This window comes from Peromyscus eremicus, chromosome 20 (genome assembly GCF_949786415.1).
Source record: "Peromyscus eremicus chromosome 20, PerEre_H2_v1, whole genome shotgun sequence".
Lineage (NCBI taxonomy): Eukaryota > Metazoa > Chordata > Mammalia > Rodentia > Cricetidae > Peromyscus > Peromyscus eremicus.
Genome location: NC_081436.1, coordinates 10,069,390 through 10,088,506, shown reverse-complemented (window position 1 = coordinate 10,088,506; position 19,117 = coordinate 10,069,390). Strand labels below are relative to the sequence as shown.

At 40.8% G+C, this 19,117-nt stretch overlaps 1 protein-coding gene across 5 annotated transcripts in view; it reads left to right on the top strand.

Moving 5' to 3' along the window:
• Pphln1 (periphilin 1) overlaps positions 1 to 18,271 on the top strand; it is an 84,736-nt gene extending 66,465 nt beyond the window's left edge. For all 5 annotated transcript variants that reach the window (XM_059246856.1, XM_059246855.1, XM_059246854.1 and 2 more), the window contains one exon: positions 17,917 to 18,271. In XM_059246856.1, the coding sequence (XP_059102839.1) occupies positions 17,917 to 18,111 (195 nt within the window). In that variant the 3' untranslated portion in view covers positions 18,112 to 18,271. The remainder of the gene's footprint in view (positions 1 to 17,916) is intronic.
• Positions 18,272 to 19,117: the final 846 nt, after the last annotated feature.

The following is a 19,117-nucleotide window of genomic DNA, read 5'->3' as shown; positions in this document are numbered from 1 at the left end:
TAGTTGAATATGGTGAGGGTAGCAACTTTTTTTTTTCCAAGATAAGGTTTCTCTGTATAGCCCTGGCTATTCTGGAACTCACTCGGTAGACCAGGCTGGCCTAGAACTCAGAGTTCTTCTGCCTCTGCCTCCCAAGTGCTAGGATTTAAAGGCATGCATCACCACCACCACCACCACCACCACCACCACCACCACCCAGCTGGAGGGTAGGAATATCTTAAGAAGGGTTACTATGCTGTTCTTGACCGTAAAAAGTAGAGTGAACTCCATAGCATTTGATGAAGGGGATGGCTGTTCTGATTTTAACTTGAAACGCCTCAGACTATAATACCTATCTGTACACATATACATATGTACGTACGTACATACATACATACATACATACATATATGTAGCACACACCCAAACACACATGTGTTCTCATTGAAACCAGGCACTCACTATCTGTTAGTCACAGCCCTGGTATGTGTTATATCACTGTAGGTCATAACTATCCAGGAGCTCCAACTGCCTTAGAAACATCAAGTGAATTTTGAAATCATTTTGGTTTTGGCCTAGGCATTAGCTGATAGGTAAATATTATTGTACTCCAAAACTAGATTGATACATGTATCAATTTTTCGTTTGCTTTAAATTCCACATTTTAACCGTTTTTAATGGGGCTTTTTATTAGCTTTTCTGCAAAGGTTGGACTAGATAATCTTTGACTCTTCCTATTTAAATCATATTTGATGTTCTTTTTGTCTTTGAACCTGGTGTATTTGTTTTATTGTAGTGTAGCTGGAGTTTTCTCTCCAGGTCCTACCAAGCCCTGGCAGTCCAACAGCCCACTTATAAAATAAACATACAGATGCTTATATAATTTAAACTGTTTGGCCTAATGGCTCAGGCTTCTTGCTAGCTGTTCTTATATCTTAAATTAACCCATTTCTATTAGTCTATAAGTTGCCACGTGGTTTGTGGCTTACCGGTACCTTACATCTCACTTGTCATGGCGGTGGCTGGCAGTGTCTCTCTCACTCAGCCTTCCTGTTCCCAGAATTCTCTTCTCTGCTTGTCCCGCCTATACTTCCTGCCTGGCTACTGGCCAATCTGTTTTATTTATACAGAGCGATATCCACAGCATTGTGCTGGGAATCGAACCCAGGCCCTCGCATGCTGAGCAAGCACACTGCTGGTGAGCTATGTGTGCAGTCCTTTGTTCTGTCTGTTGCTTGTTGTTTTTAATTGTTAACCCTCTTAGTAGACACATAAAGGTGTCCTATACGAAAATTAAATCCTGTCAGCAGCCTGCTGAGCCCCAGCACTCTGACTAGCTCCTGCTCCTTCTTTTCCTAAATTCATTAATAAAGGTTAGGCAGTTGTCCTGGAAATGTGAATGAGAGCTGTGGACACTGAAAAGAATCTGCTTTTTTAATTTGTGATAATTTAAAATGAAATCGTTTTCAAATAGAGGAAGCTCTATCTATTGTTATGTGTATGAGGGAAGCATTTAGCCTACTTCACATAACAGAAACATTCTCTGTTTTTCCTTGTTATCAGACAAGTTACAAATGTTCTTAAGTACAGTTCTCCCTCAGTATTATCATGTCTAGCCATCAAGTCTACCCAGTTGTATTTAACAACCCATTACCAGCCACTTCTTCAGACTTTGCATATATATTTAGTAAAACACAATCCAAGATTCGCCTCTGGGGGGAAAATTGTATTTCTAAAATAATTAAAAATAATTAATTTTGGCCAAAGTTTGAAGATTTTGAAATGTGTAGTTTACCAGATAAATCCTGTTTGTGGTGTTACTATTGGAACTCACTGCTGAAGTAGTGTGGGGTAAAGTTTTCATTTGAAGAGAAGGAGCTGGGGCTGGTGATATAACCAAGTTGACAGTTACCTAGCATGCATGAGGTGCCGGGTTTGATTGCCCAGCAAATCATAAACCTGGTGTGGTCGTTCATGCCTGCAGTCTGAGCACTCAGAAGGTAGAGGCAGGAGGCTCAGAAATTCAAGGTCATCCTTTACTGTATGGCACATTTGAGGACCTGGGAGAGAAAGAGTTAACTTGATATGAGATAATCTGTCATATTGGAAGTATCAGAATTAAGTCTCTCAGCCTTTAACGTTTCAATAGTAATACCTGGCATAAGTCCATAATAAGCTTAATGGCTTTTTTTGGTTTAAAAAAATAGTCTAAATTCCAAATATTTATACGAACCATACTATAAAAGGGTACAAGGTATTAGGAGTCCATTCTAGACCTTATCCTTGGGGATGCTGCCCCAAGGGGATGCAGAAAAGTCTGTTTAGGAAGAGTGTTCCAGTAGGATTAGGCCAAGTGCCAGCACTGTTCAGTGTTCTGTGAAGAATTCGTCTGGTGGTGCAAATTGCTCTTCCTAATACTAAGTAAGTTCTGTTAGTTTTAAATCAGCAGTTTTACTTGTTGCTAGATAAAATGTTAAGGACATTCATAAAGTACAGTCTAGTTGCCACTGCTTTCAATTAATGCTTTACAAATCCCTTTCCACATTTGTTAAATATAGTTAAGTAAGTACTGGTTCTGTAGCAAGATTGACAGCCTGTCTCGGAACACCCTCCCTGTATTGGAAATCCCAACACATGTGCCAGTGTTAAGTAATACTTGCCTGTTTCTTTGTAGCTCTGAGGTGACGGTTACTCTGGGATTCCTTCTTAGGAATATTTTACAGCCAGCACGGGTTTGTGTCAGGGCTTGGACCCCTTGCCTCTCTCTGTGCCTTCTGCTCTTTGCTCTCTGTGGAGCCCAGGAGGCCCTTAGCCTTCTACCATTAGGCCTGTTCTTTTGTTTCCACCTTGTTTCCTCTCTGTCCTCCTCTTTTCCCTCCTCTCATTCATAATTTTTCAAAATTTAAAACTTTATTATGAAATACCCTGCTTATTCTGGGTAACTGTGATCTTATTTTCATCTTTTATGTTTGGCTTTTTCTTTTTCTCAGTGTTCTTTATCTCAATATAACATATAACATTAAAAATGATTTCTTCTGGGGCTGGGGAGATGGCTCCGTGGTTAAGAGCACTGGCTGGCTGCTCTTCCAAAGAACTGGGTTCAGTTCCCAGTACCCACACACACGGCAGCTCACAACTGTCTGAAATTCCAGCTCCAGGGGATCTGACACCCTCACACAGACATGTAGGCAAAACAACAATTATGTAATGTACAAATAAATAATTTTTTAAAAATAATTTCTTCCTTGGAATTTTTTGGTCTGCTTTCCCCTTCTTAAAACCATAAACTGTTCCCTTATTTTTCCTCTTTATGTGCTGTCTTTTATTTTTCAAGAAGTAATCACGTGTAACATCTGCTGCTGTCTTCTCTTGACTGTTGTTAAATGTACGGGTTTCACGCTTGAAAATAGCAAACTTGACTCTCAGGTGTTCTCACATCAATACAGTGTGAGTTCGTTGATATTTTATGGAAGACCTCTGTAAAATTACACTAAAAATTGTGATTCTATTCAAAGGTAACTTGAAGTCATATATCAGATATATGCAGAGGAGGGGGAGCTGATTAGGTTATCTGGTTTTTCCTTATCTGCCTGTCTATCTGTATCTGGGGGGTGGGGAGAGAGGGGTGTCAGGACAGTCTGACAGGCCCTGGACATCAAACTCAGGTTCCTTCATCTGCTGAGCCACCTCACTGGCCCCCTTTTTTCTTTTGTGATGTGTTTTCTTTTTTTCTCCCCCCCCCTCCTTTTTTTTTTTTTTTTTTTTAATGTGTGTGTTTTGTTGTTTGAAAGTTTTTATAATCATGCCTTGGTATTCCAGGAACATTGGTTCCAGGGTCCCTGCAGTTACCAGAATCCTTAAGTGCTCCAGCCCCTGGTGGAAATACAAAAATCAGTATTTGCATGTTGCATGTGCATAGCCCCCCATAAACTTATTCTTGACAATTTTTTTTTTTTCAATGTGACGTTGGCCAGGAACTGAACTCAGGTCCTCTTAAAGACCAGCAAGTCATCCCTCCAGCCCCCTCCTTTATAATTAAGTAAAATATAACAAACAAAAAAAAAAAAAGAAGAAGAAGAGGAAGGAGGAGGAGGAGGAAAAACCCTTAATGTATGGTTTAAACAATAGATCAGACAGAGACAGATGTAAAGAATCAGTCCTAACCAAGACAATCTGCAGGTTAAGATTTTTAAAGAGATAGAAGCCAGGCAGTGGAGACTCACTTGGGAGGCAGAGGCAGGCAGATTTCTGTAGGCCAGCCTGATCTACAAAGCAAAATCCAGGACAGCTAGGACTGTTACACAGAGAAATCCTGTCTTGAAATGGATGGATGGATGGAATAAAAATAGGGGTATTTCTCAATGGTAGAGTGTTTGCCCAACCTGCACAAGCCCTAAGCTTGATCCCAAATGTGCCCCAATCCTACCACCAATAAAAACGCAACAGCCAAACCGTGCTTTGTGAAATTCCACTGTGATCCCAGCACTCAGGAAGCTGAGGGCCAGAGTGGCTACAACATCCTATCTCAATATTGTCCCATTGAGTATTCAGGGAGACACTTTTATTTTTTTGAAACAGGGTTTCTCTGTAGCTCTAGCTGTCCTGAAACTCTCTCTGCCTCCTGAGTGTTGGGATTAAAGGTATTCACTCCCTATGCCCAACAGGAAGAACATTGTATAATTTACTAGCTTTAATGAAAATGCAGATACTCAAAGTGGGGGCATAAATTATGTTAAATAGGATCAGTTTTTTCAAAAGATCCATATCTGGACACATGGAAACTATATGTAAAAAGGAAATATATTCTGAAGTAAAAATAATTTTATTCCCTTCTGTTGTCAAGATCAATTAGAACACATAATTTTTTTTATATTAATCTTCTCAGTATATTTCAAACACATAATAAATTCATGAGAAAGCCTTCAATCTTATGGACACAGGAGAGATTCAAGTTGGCTTTGCTTCTATCTCCTAAATGTTTGCCCAGCCTGCACAAGCCCTAAGCTTGATCCCAAATGTGCCCCAATCCTACCAGCAATAAAAAAGAAACACTGAAGATTTCCTGAAGCATTGATCTCTCTTGGCCTGAATTAACTAATCTCAGAACCAAACTGCACAAGATAGAGTGTCCTTCAGATGCCCCTTCAGTCCATTTTCAGCAGCTAACAAAGGTGCCTGCTTAAGTCAAGTTCCTTTTAGCCAACTAATGGAAGGGGCATTGTTGGATACATACCATGTCTGTATAACTCTCACACAGCTGATCAAGCTCAGTCAATAATGTTTTTACTCTAAGTAATAATCTTACTCTAAGGACAAAACAAAAACCAAGCATGGTGTAAACAAGATTCCCTTTATGCCAGTTTCAATCAAAAGGTTTACTATTTATTTATTGCTATTTGGCTTACAGTTAGCTTATAATCCAAAACCATGGTGTGGGAAACATGTTTGTGTTAGAATGAAGCCTCGGGTGTAGGTTAGGCTTGCCCATACTAAGAAACCTTGTATATTTTATACTGGATGAGATCCCAGGGCTTTAGTGCCCTGTTGTTTCTGCTGACTCTTACTCATTTAGAAAGTTTCCCTATGAGCTTGTTAGTTTGTAGTCAGAAATTCAAGTCCATGTGGCTTTCCAGGGGAAATGACATCTCTTTAGAACAACTCAGAACCCAGGAAGGCTCTACATTTCCATTTTCCTGTAAGGACCCAGCATGAAGGAAGCGTTCTATCTCATCCTGACTCCTCACGTTAGTGTAGACTCCACAAGGTGAAAGGACAGTTGACAAGGATTAGATGGGAAACCCAGTGTGAAGAACAGTGTGAGTAAAGTATGTTTACTGAAACTTGATGGAAGAAAAAATACAGTAACTAGCCCACAGTGGTCACATAGGAATGTGTGGGTTGGAGGTGGATTTTTGAACAATTGGAATGCTAAAGGAGGAAGGTACTTTCTAAACTCTTTTGATGGGCAGAATAGCTTAGGGATGAATTTTTAGCACGAGCGTAATTGTGATCAGTGTGTAGAGAACAGTTTAGTTTAGCTAGAGAGACGTGTTTTGCTCCTTCAGTAGTGAGCCTGGATTAGACTGGAGCAGTGTGGAGGAGAGTGACTGTGTGTGTAAGGGTTAGGAGGGAAACTGAAGAGAAACAGCAGTTGCTGAAGTAAGAGAAGCTAACTAAAAAATCAGAGCAGGGCGTTTTTTGAGGTGGGAAGAAGATAAGTCTGGAAAGAGCAGTTTTGCTAAGAGCCGAGGGAAACAAGATAGGAAGGGGGAGGTCTATCTCATCTGAAGTTCCTGAGTTGGGTGTGGGAAGCCTGAGCATGCTCAGCGTGTTGTACGCTGATGGAGAAGTCGACAGAGATGGGAGGGGTTCACAGTGGATTGAATGATTGCAGTTTTGGACTTCTTCCAGCAATTCCTAGCACCCTGCTGTGGGTAAGGGTAGATAGGGTAAACCACACTGTTTAATTCCCGAGTTGTAACCCTCGCTGGCTGACCAAATAAAAGTATTCTGCATGGTACCCAGTGGTCAGAAATGCCCACTGGCTTAGTGAAGGTGATTTCAGTTTAAAAAATAAAGAGTCACAAACTCTTAACCTTATATGATCAGGTTCTTGAGCTACTAGATGTTGCACAGTTCATAATTAAAGAAGCAAGTGTAATAAATTTATACCTGTAACTTAGCTTTAGCATAATTGATCATTATGCTTTCAAAGGATGGGGGGAAGAAAACATCACCCTCATGTTAAACATTTTAAGCAGGAAATGGCTAATACATGTCATAATTTAGAATTTTCAAACATAGCATAGTGCTTAGTTTTACCGGTCATGGAGAGTGTTGGATGAGTGTGTGCCTGGAACTATAGTGGTTCTTTGAATCCCTCCAGAGTTACTATACTTAAAATAGAAGCATAGTCTCTGGAGACTGCTGCGCCTCACTTCTGTCTGCCTCTCTGTGCATTGGTTCTGGCAAGGTAGCTTATCAAGTGTAGGTGCTTAGAAGCCTGACTCTGGGAGTTTGGTCCCCAGAACCCATGTGAAGATGGAAATAGAGACCTGACTTCACAGAGTTGTCCTCTGATGCCAACAGGGGCATTCACTCCTCCCCAGCAGACAGACAAGAATAATCATGATGGTGTGGTAATGCTGACTATGGCGATGACAATAATAACAATATAATGTGGGTTTTGTTGGTGTTAATTTTTTAAAGATGACCTTGTTTTCTTTCCCTTTGGGAGGCCTTGTCTGATGCAGATTTCTGTCTAGAATTTTTCTTTTTGGCTTCTCACATAGAAATAACCCTTTTTGACTAAAATATTTACTTGTGCTTGACCAATGTAAGTGGTTCTTCTATCAGTGAACCTATTTTGTAATACAGTTATGCATATGTTTAAATGTGTATGTGTATGTTTATATGTGAGTATACACATATGTATGTGTTCAGGTTCCCCAGGAAGCCAGAGGTGTCAGAGTCCCTTGGAACTAGAGTTACAGTTGTGAGCTGCCTGATATGGGTGTTGGGAATTGAACTCTGGTCATCTGAACCACTAGCCATTTTTTTTTTCCAGCTGAACATTCATGTTTTGTACACACACACACACACACACACACACACACACACACACACAACCTCCAATTGCAGCCCCAATAAGTATGCTAAGACATGTGAGCGCACTATCAGAAAGGTCGATCAGCGCATTTCTTCAGTAGCAGTACAGGCACAGGTATAGGCACAGGTACGGAGCTTCTGTTGCCAACAGTTTGCCAAGAATGAAGAAGCTACGGGGACACAGCTGAGCTGTTCGGCATAAATACTGGCTGGACTCACTGGAGATGACTCGCTGTTGGGTAATTCCAGAGCTGCCTTGTCACAGCTGCACAGTAGAGACAGAAGCGGAAGCTAGAACATTCCTTTAAACTATTGCTTCGTCTTGGTAATATGTAGTCCTTGTGAGTTTTTACATAAGCCATCCTGAATGGTACTGTTTCCACACTGGTTTTGGTTTTGGTTTTTACAAAAAGATGTATTAGCCACCTTTAAACTTATCTTCTTACAACGTTTCTCTTTGTGTCCGTTGTTAATGGTACAAACTCCAAATGGACAAAGTGTTGCTCAGGCCTTGTTCATAACTATAATGCAGACACACAGCCAGCGGGTGTTAAGGATGCCTAACAGAATCTGGTTTCACCACTAGGGTTAGTGAAACCTCTGAAAACATATAAATACTCCTTTTTAAAATAATAGGCTAGTTTACCAGTTAACTTACAGATGATTGGTGTTTGTTCAAGAAATAATTCCTGGCTATAAATAATAATTTCTGGACTTTTATTTATATCACAGTATGAATACTCTGAACTCAAATGGTGGAGCCACATTATTTTAAAGTTAGTATTTTATTATCATGTGATCCTGGAAATATGCTTGGACATGAGAGTGGCTTAATGCATTTTTCCAGAGCCTGTTTATATGAAAAAGCTCTGTGTCTGTTCTATCTACATGAGCATATGGCAATCCAGTGAGAGGAAGGTTAAAGAGGAAACGACTGTCTGGCGTTCCTTTTGGCTCACATGATAAGGTGACCTTTGACCCTTATTTTATTTGAACCAATCAAATATTCAATGACACTAGTCCAAACAAAAGGTTTTATTTCTGATTTTCCCTGTTTTTCTTATTCCAAATTTATTCATTGTTCTAGTTCTGGTGAATTTGCTAAACAAAAAAAAGCAGTGTTTACACCAGTAGCTCAACTTTGGGGGAAAAAAAACATGTTTAAATAGAATATACTCCATAGTGAAAATAATGTGTGGCAATATTCCGGCTTCTTGTAGAATTTAAATTTAATTATCATCTACCTTCAATTTATTATAAGCAGAAATAGTGAATTATATTCAGCAATTCTTACACAAAAATAGGTATAACTATACATACGTTTTCTTTTCCTAGATTCTACCTAAGATTGTTGGCTGTAGATAATGTGTCTTCACAGGGGCTTTTTGGGCCCGTGACATAGCTCTGCAGGGAAAAGCACTAGCCGCCCAAGCCTGACACCAGAATTAAGTCCTCAAACCCCATATAAAAAGCCACGCCTGGTGGTGCATATCTGTAATTCCAGCACTTGTGCAGTGAGATGGAAGATAGATAGCAACAGGAGAATGTGCTCGTTCTAAGTCTCCATCACTGCATCCAGTTTTATACTGTGCTCATTCTAAGTCTCCATCACTGCGTCCAGTTTTATACTGGGCTCATTCTAAGTCTCCATCACTGCGTCTAGTTTTATACTGGGCTAGGGCTCAAACCCGGGTATTGTGTATGTAGACAAACACTCTACCGACTGAGCTGCATCCCCAGCCCTGGCAGTAATTTGTTTGGTTTTTGTTTTGCTTTTTAATGTGAACTTTGCCTATACTGTGCATCTCAACCCATTTTGATTCCAGTCTGTCCATAGTGTCACTTGCACACTTGAGAAGATTATGAGTCAGTACTCCTTAAACATTGTGCTGTTTGGTTTTCCATACTGTCTGTAATGGTTAACAGTGTCTCTGTGCTTTTTGTGATCCCTGCCTTGCTTCCTGCCTTCTACCTATATAACATTCCATATACTTGGTGACATCTCTAGATGACTTCCAATACATAATTTAATGTCAAATACTGCGTAAGGAGTAACAAAGAAGAGTGTGCATATGAGTCCCATAGCTGTGGATGTAGACCCTTCATTAGTTCATTTAGTTTTAATGCATGTCTCAATATGTTGCATATCACAGTGCACTTCATTCCTGAACACATGAATATACATGTCATAATGTAGAGTTTAATATTTGTGGCTGTCTTATTTATATAAAATATAAAAATTCCACAGATAAACCTTTATCTTCTCAGAACTGTTACTTAGTTTTTAGTATTTGTTTACACTGTGGTGCTAGAGATGGAAGCCAGGGCTTTGCACATACAAAGCCACCACCAGCTACATACTGGCCCTTCCTCACAGCTTTGATTTTTGTATGTGTTGTGTGTGTATATAGACATAAATAGTAGGCTATGTGCTAGAATTTATGATTATAATAATTTCTTCTGCATATTGAATGCTAGTAGTTGAGATCTATGTGTTCAGAATATATTTCTTAGCAACCTCTATGTACTGGCTGGTTTTATGTGTCAACTTGAACACAAGTCAGAGTCATCAGAGAGGAAGGAGCCTCGGTTGAGGAAATGCCTCCATGAGGTCCAGCTGTAAGGCATTTTCTCAATTAGTGATCAGTGGGGGAGGACCCAGCCCATGGGGATGGTGCCATCCCTGGGCTGCTGGTCCTGGGTTCTATAAGGAAGCAGGCTGAGCAAGCCAGGGGAAACAAGCTAGTAAGTAAGCAGCACCCATTTATGGCCTCTGTTTGAGCTCCTGTCCTGACTTCCTTCAGTAATGAACAGCAATGTGGAAGTTTAAGCTGAGTAAACCCTTTCCTCCCCAACTTGCTTTTTGGTCCTGGTATTTTGTTGCAGCCATAGAGACCCTAACTAAGACACTACATCTTTTTCTGTTAGTACAGTGTTAGGAGCAACAAAGGCTACAGTAGTTTTGATGCCTTTCGCATTTCTGTAGACCCAAATTAGATGTTTACTCTTGTCTGCACTGTTTAACATCTGTGTGCTGTCACTTTTTACCAATCTTATCAACATGGTAGATTTTGTGAATGTCTGTGCCCCAGTTGGAGTTCCTTTCTTAACATACATTTTTATGTTTTCTTTCTTTTAATTAATTTAGTTATTTATTTTGGTTTTTCAAGACAGGGTTTCTCTGTTTCACTCCTTTAAAAGTGATGGCCTTTTGTATTTCCAGCTTGAGTGTTACGCCGCCGGGTCAGCACTCATTGTCTGTACTTGGTGTGCGCTGTTCTGTCCTCTGGAGTCCCAGCAGGACTGGAGGTGTTCACACGTGTACTGGGCGATGTCGTAGGCACTACTATTGGAAATGTGGCAAATGTTAGTTTTACCAATAAAAATGTACAGCTATATTATATGGCCTCTGTATGGTACTGAGCAGCATGGTTTTACAATTACTGCCACCCCTGATACACTGTTCTTGTGTTTTCCCATTTATTTCCTGACTTCAACAGTCAACATACTTCGGTTGTTAGTTTCTTTGATTTTTGGAGGGCATTTGATTGACAGTCTCCTTGTAGACAAACTCTTTAGCATTAGAGCTGTTATTTTTTTTCTTATGGGAGTTGAAAGAATTTTCTTCATTCTTGCTAATGATTATGGTATCTATTCTCTCATTGATCCAGATCCAGGCTCACCATCAGCTTCTGGCTATGTGTGTCTGTGTCACATGACATAGTACTTACTAACTCCCCCTTGAAATAAGCGTGTACTCTTCACTGTACCACATCTCTACTGCTTCCAGATGTTCTGGTTTGTTTCTGAGATGTGGTCTTACAATGTAATCTTAAAGACAGGTTTCTAGGCTTGCTCTAAGAGATTTTGTACATTAGGTTATTGAGATGAAAGGCTCATCCTAATGCTAGACTGCAGGAAAGGAGAAATGGGTCCAGCAGTAGCACTCATCATCTCCCTCTGCTTCTGAGAATCCAGTGTGACCAGCAGCCTCAAATACAAAACAAAACTCCGCCTCTCCTTACTTCATGCTCATCACTGTTTCTGATACAGATTACATGCTTTTTATGGAAGTCACTCTTATGAAGGAATGCTCTATATTGTCTCATTTAATCCTTGAAACTGTAGTCAGGCTCTGAAATCATCATTTTAATTAATATATCTAATTTTTAAGTAGGTCTTTGCAGAAACTTTGGAAACAATCTTTTCCTTGCAGTTGCTCCTCTCAGTATTTGGCATTGATTGATTGATTGATTGATTGGCAAACCAGTATTGCTTGTATTGTTAACCAAACTCCATAGTCTGTATCTGGGAGCTGGTGGAATCGAGTTGTTTAGGTCTTGTGATTTAGGGAGCACTTCTCCCTCTGTTTTCTAGAAGAGGTGGTTGTGGAGATTCTACTCCATCCCCCCAGTGTGAGGAGAATTTGCCAGGGGCACACCTGCATCTTTACTGTCTGCTCTGAGTGTCAGATTACCCTATCTATCCTTTTAAGAGTTCTAGCAGATTATGTCTTTCATTGAAATGGTCCATTTCGTCTAATTAGTGGGACGAGAGTTTATACTATCCCTTTATTTTCTAGTGACTGTCCTTGAAATCAAGTCATTTTCTCTCCTTCCCGAAGACGGTTACTGTGGTTATAGAGTTAGCGCTTGTATTGTCTTTCCAAAGAGCCAGCTTTGGGGAATGTGTAGTGCACTGTTAAAGCGCCTGCCACTGTTAAAGTGCTTGAGGCTCAGGTTCCCTGCTCAGCACCACACACACAGGGCATGGTAATATATGCTTATAATCTCAGCACTCAGGAGGTGGAGGCAGGAGGATGGTTTCAAGGTCATTCTCAACTGCATAGCACTTCAGAGATTAGCCTGTGCTAACTGAGACACTGTTTCGATCCAAACCAGCTTTTGCTTACACCAATTCTTTCCCATCTGTTTTGCGTGTGTGCATACATACATAAGGAAGCAAGAGCTTGGTGCTGGGTATCTTCTTCAATCACTCTCCACTTGATTTCTTTCTTTCTTTCTTTCTTTATTTTTGGTTTTTCGAGACAGGGTTTCTCTGTGTAGCTTTGCGCCTGTCCTGGAACTCACTTGGTAGTCCAGGCTGGCCTTGAACTCACAGAGATCCGCCTGGCTCTGCTTCCCGAGTGCTGGGATTAAAGGCGTGCGCCACCACCGCCCAGCTGATTTCTTTTTTTAAAAAATCTTTTAAAGAGTATTTTTATTGCTTGTATGTGCTCATGAGTGCAGGTACCTGCAAAGGCCAGAATCCCCTGGGGCTGGAGCTACAGGTGCTTGTGAACTGTGCCACTTGAGTGTTAAGAACTAACCTGGGTCCTCAGTGAGAGCAGCAAACACTCTTAGTCACTGAACACCTAGGGGTCCCTTGCTTTCCCTGGAACTCGCTAATCCAGCTCGACTGGCTGGTCTGCAAGCCTCAGGGATCTTCCTGTCTCTGCCTGGCTGGTGCTGGGACAGTCTGAATTCAGATCTTCCTGCTTGTCTTAGGTAACAGGTCTTGCTCTCTGAGCCATCTCCCCTACCCCTTACTTCCTGTTTGTAATTTTATTTTTCTTTTTTTTTTCTTTTTCGAGACAGGGTTTCTCTGTGTAGCTTTGCGCCTTTCCTGGAACTCACTTGGTAGTCCAGGCTGGCCTCGAACTCACAGAGATCCGCCTGGCTCTGCCTCCCGAGTGCTGGGATTAAAGGCGTGCGCCACCACCGCCCGGCAATTTTATTTTTCTATGCTTTTTTTTTTTGTGTGTGTGTAACTTTTTCTTATAGTTACTTCCAATTTCACTTCTTTTTCTAGTGTCATAAACTACTAATTTTTGTCCAATAATTCATTTTTCTCTAAATACAGCTTTTGTTGCCCTTTGCAAATTTTGACATTTTATTTTTATTTAATTCAGAATGTTTTAACATTTCCCTTGAGACTTTGACCCATGTATTATTTGCAACTATGTTACTGAGCTGGAGGTTTAAGTCATTGGTAGGCAGAAGAAGTGTGAAACACAGGTAAGTCCCTGGGTTCCAGCCTTAGTCAACTTACTATCTGACACAGTGCTTGTCTAAAAGTATGTTGTTAATGTCCACAAATACTCCGGGTTTCACAACTGGCTTCTGTAGATTCCTAACTGAAGAAGCCAATGCTCAGAACTACTTTTCTGCCTTTCTTGCTCATCTAACTGTGCTGAATTTTAATTGTCTTCGTTTACCTCCATTATGAGGATGTGACCTTCTTGAAGCAGGACAGAGTCTTTTAAGCAAGTGAGTTTGGTTAAAGGAAATGATATGAAATGATAGGCAGCAACAACAGGAAATAGTCCTGTAACAGTCCTGTGGGGTGATAAAGCAGCAGTTGTGCCCCTCCAACCTTCCGGACTTGGATGCATGTGCTAACCACGCCTTATCTTGCCCAATTTTGTGCTCCCTCTCCCCCCATGGAAGAAAGAGTAGAAGTCGTGTTCTTTAGAGGGGTTTCGTATCCCCGCCCCCCAATGGAAGAGAGAGTAGAAGTCGTGTTCTTTAGAGGGGTTTCGTATTCCCGCCCCCCCAATGGAAGAGAGAGTAGAAGTCGTGTTCTTTAGAGGGGTTTCGTATCCCGGCAAGCTGCTGTCTGTGTGTGTTCCTTACTGCAGTGCTGTCGGCTGTGCGTGCTCACCAAGCACTCTACCAAGGCTGCGACCCGGCCAGCCCTGACGAGCAGTGTCAGATAGAACAAGTTTGCCAGTGAGTTTGCTTTGCCAAGGTACCCTTTATAGTCAACAGAGAACCTTTGCGTTTGGTCGGAAAGCATGAGTAACCAGTATTTATCCCCAGAGGTCCTGTGTGAGGATTTGGTTGTTGACACTGGCCGTTACAGTGAAGGACTGGAGCAGCATTGGTCGGTGTTTGCATCCCGCTGAGGTTTAGCTGCCTGTGCAGTCTGTGTGAGCCCCACCCGGACACTGACCTGAATCCTCCTTTGATGAGGTCCAAGCACAACAGCAGCAGCAGCAGCAGCAGCAGCAGTCTTCCTGTGTGGCCTGCAGCCTCCAGAGCTGCAGGTTATTGATGCTTCCATCTAGGGACCGTAAGCAAACAAGCTCTCTACAGAGAGCTGCACCCTTCCTGCCAGGGGTGGACTTACTGTGGACAGATTTCGGAAATAGGTTCCTGACAGTTTCAAGTTGTGTTTAGAAAATGTTACAGGGTGAGGTCTTCCTTTAACTAAAACTATTTCCTATCTAATGTCCAACTAGGGAATTTTAAATAGTCTTTTTAAAAAAATGCCTGCAAGTAGAGAATTATGTTGCTTTCAGTAGTTAATTCCTGTCCAAAAAAAAAGTACAGACATTTTTGTATTCCAGTGAATAATTCAAAAAGGACTTTTAATAAAAACATATACTAAGCAAAAAATGCTTGTATCTTGTGACAGGTGGTCATGGTTCAGTGTTAGAATTTCAGGATGCTTTTCTCATACCCGTGTGGCACAGTTGTGTTCTGTAATGGAGGTCGAAGTAGGAAGCAGAGTGACATTAAAAACTGCATAGGTTAGTTCAGTGTAGCATTATCTTCATCTGTTATTTTTTTCATTTAAAGCCAGTAAAACATAGACCACCCACAAAGCAGTCTACCGAGGTTGTGGTTGGTGTTAGAGTGCTGTTGTGTAAGTTTTGTGTTTACCAGGATTTACCTCCACATAGCTCAAGCATGGTAACTGCTTTCCCACAGTACTGTGTTGGCTTGACTTGGGATCATGTGCTGTGAGATCAGTCACAATGTGTCTGTTCCCTCAATACCACATGTAATGTGTGTGAGTAATAACACAATTTCTCGTTGGTTTGTAAGACTAAAACTAGTTCCATTTCCAGGAAGCCTGGGGATAAACTGAATAAATGTTGAGTTGAACTTGGTGTTATAAGCAAACTTTACCATATTAGAAAAGTATGTATGTGTTTTTATTTTATTGCTAACAAGGCTGCTATGAATTTCGTTACTGTGTGTGTGTGTGTGTGTGTGTGTGTGTGTGTGTGTGTGTGTGTACATGGAGGTCAGAGGAGTTCATTCTCTCTTACCATGTGGGCTCAAACTCAGGTTCTCAGGCTTGGCAGCAAGTTCCTTTACAGATACAGATTTTTTTTTTTTTTTTTTTTTTTTTTTTGGTTTTTCGAGACAGGGTTTCTCTGTGCAGTTTTGCGCCTTTCCTGAAACTTACTTGGTAGTCCAGGCTGGCCTCGAACTCACAGAGATCCACCTGGCTCTGCCTCCCGAGTGCTGGGATTAAAGGTGTGCGCCACCACCGCCCGGCTTTTCAGATACAGATTTTATATATTCTATTTTGTGTCATTTGTAAAAGTTTTTTTCAATTTCCTTGGACCTGGTAAATCCTTTCCCTTCTTTCCCTTCCCCCCTTCATCTGCCTGTCTGGCAGCCCTCCCTTCCATCTCTCCCCCGCTCCCTCCCTCCTTTCCCTCCCTTTCTTTCTGCTGTTGCCTTGTTTGGTCCCACAGGTTTTGCTATATGTCTCAGGCTGGCCTTGAACCTATGTAGCTCAGGTTGGCCTAAAACTGATAGCATGGTCCTACTGCTTCAGTTTTTGTGAGCCACACTACCACATCTGCCTTTGTGAGTTAATTTCAATATCATGGTAATGAATTCAGTAAAATTTAGTAACCTAAATTCAATATGAGTCCTTAGATGGCAGTTTTTAAGCAATCAAAACATATTGCAATGATTTCAAAACCATAGTCCCCACAACTAGTAGTGCCCAGCTGGCACAGTGGTTCAGTGGGTAGGGGTGCTGGCCTCATACATAGCCCGACGCCCTGATCCAGTTCTGTGAACCCATGTAAAGGTGGGAGAAGGAACCAACTCCACAAAGCTGTCCTCTGACCCACACTCTGTGTATACATATCCACTTAAAAACACTGTGGTAAAGCCCATCTACATCTCAAATCTATGATTTCAGAATGAATAAAATCAGTTTTTGAAGAATGGTGGTATGTTATTGTACATTAGAAAAATGAAATTTAGCCAGGTGGTGGCAGCACACACCTTTAATCTCAGCACTCAGGAGGCAGAGGCAGGTAAATCTCTGTGGTTCTGAGACCAGTCTGGTCTACAAATCGAGTTCCAGGACAGCTAGGGTGTTAAACAGAGAAGCCCTGTCTCAAAAAAAAAAGGGGGGGGGGAGGAAAGAGGGAAGAAAATAAGGCAGAGGCCTGTGGATCTCTCAAGGCCAGCCTGGTCTACAGTGAGTTTCAGGGCTATACAGAGAAACTCTGTGTTGAAAAAACAAAAACAGGTCTTTTCAATCGGATCTTTTGTTGTTGTAGTTTTGTTTATTTATTTATTTTTGTTTTTTTTAAAACAGTTTCTCTGTGTTACCCTGGCTGTCCTGAAACTTACTCTGTAGACCAAGCAAGACTCAAACTGAGGAGAGATCTGCCTGCCTCCGCCTCCTGAGTGCTGGGATTCAAGGAGTGCACCGCCACCACCCAGCTAATCACATCGTTCATATAAATTTTACAAAGACTCAGCCATATTTTTCTTTAAGTACATGAACTATGGAGTACAAAAGGGTGTACAGAAATTTGAAAAATACATTTAGTATAGAGGAGATATACATTTATTAGAAAGTAAATATCTAATTGCCAGTGATAATTACATATTTTGAAATAAAATATACTTTAAAAAATATGCCACACATGTATATGTGCTTATAGATACATGGATGTGTAGTGTATATATCTGTATATGCATAATCTATTTTGATCTTAACCCTGTTTTGGTGGCTTTGGTTAAATATTTATAACTGAAGTGTTTGCCCTTAGATAGATGCTCAGCATTCTTAGAGCTTTTTGTTTATAATCTGAAGTGTGGAAACTTTTTCCTTTTTTTTTTTTTTTTTTTTTTGAGACAGGGTCTCACTATGTAGCCCTGGCTGACATGGAATTTGCTTTGTAGACCTGACTAGCCTTCAACTCAGAAATCTTTCTGCTTCTGCTGGGATTAAAGGTGTGGCCACCAGGTCTGTCTAGCCTTTTCCTTCTGAACAAGTGATTCATTTGTTTGCCTCACCTTTGTTCTTACCTCCTTTATCCTGTCCGTAGGCTGCCTTGCTCCAGGTGCCCGCCATGACTCTGCTCTGGTGATGGGTGTCTCGGTGTGTCTGTTCTTACTCCATTGGGAACAGACAGCCAAGACAGGTTCCAGCGGTCGCTGTGCTTGTACTGCGGACGTTCAGCCATGTTGCTCTGTCTCCCTTGTAGAGTTCAGCATCATAGTTCTGCCAGCGTTTAATTGATTAATGAAATACTAACCAAAATGTATTTCACCATCCTAGGTTTACCGGCAAGACTGTGAGACTTTCGGCATGGTGGTGAAAATGCTGATTGAAAAAGATCCTTCATTAGAAAAATCTATACAGTTTGCATTGAGGCAGAATTTACATGAAATAGGTGAGCGATGTGTTGAAGAACTCAAGCATTTCATTACTGAGTATGATAATTCTACTCAAGATTTTGGAGACCCTTTTTAGAAGAATTAGTGCCCAGGTCAAAAAAAATTTTTTAAAGCTTCTAGATTTTTTTCCCCTTGGATTGTTTAAATCCTTACTATTTTGTGATGAAGAGAAATACTTTATGATAGCTGACCACGTTTCTAGTGTCAAATAAACATCTACAATAGCTTTTAAAGTATCTTAATTCGAATGTTTTTCTGTGTGTAGAATCTTCTAATCCATCTTCATACACCTCTTCCCTCCCAAAAATAATGTTCAATTAATTTTTTAAAGTTCAAAAAAGCAGTTCTGGAGAGCAGCTCTCTGTACTTAACTCCTGTTCCCTAGTCTTCCACGGTGTGTTGGTCTCAGTAGTATAATTTGTAGTTAGAGATCATTCCAGGTTGCATCTTGTAGGCACTGTTAGCATTTTGAGTTGAGTTTGATTTGCTGCTTGCTTTTCTCAGCTTTGTAACTTTGGTAATATCAAAATATACTGTCTTAATGAATTAAAACTTTGCTATCTTACGATATTTGCTTTGAGAATAATTCTTACTTAGTATAGGAAAGAAGCACTTAAACAATCTCTAAAGGACACGTCAAAACAAAACCTTATTCTCAAGTCATTGAACTTAGTGTGTCTCTATGAAGTGAGACTCCTGACTGCTCTCTCTGAACAATATAAGACTGATAAGAAGTGTAATCTGAGATGCAAGATGCATTTTAAGTTGAGATTTCTCAGAAACCCTTCTGGTGGCTATAATAAAAAATTAGACTATACAAGAACCTGCAGTTTTGTTTTAGGCACATTCTTTATCAAAGAAGGACCTGACAAGAAGCTCATGCTTGCGATTAAATGAGATTTCTCTGTGAATTTCCATGATCTCAGTTCTGTAGACTTAGAGAATCTCCCTCTTCACAAGTGTTATCATAGAAACGAGGTAGAAAACAGTGAGGCCATCTCAGCTCCCCTTACCTTGTGAGTGAGCCAGTGAATAAGTGAAGAGACGATTAGGACATTCTACTCATTCCCTGCTCCCTTCCA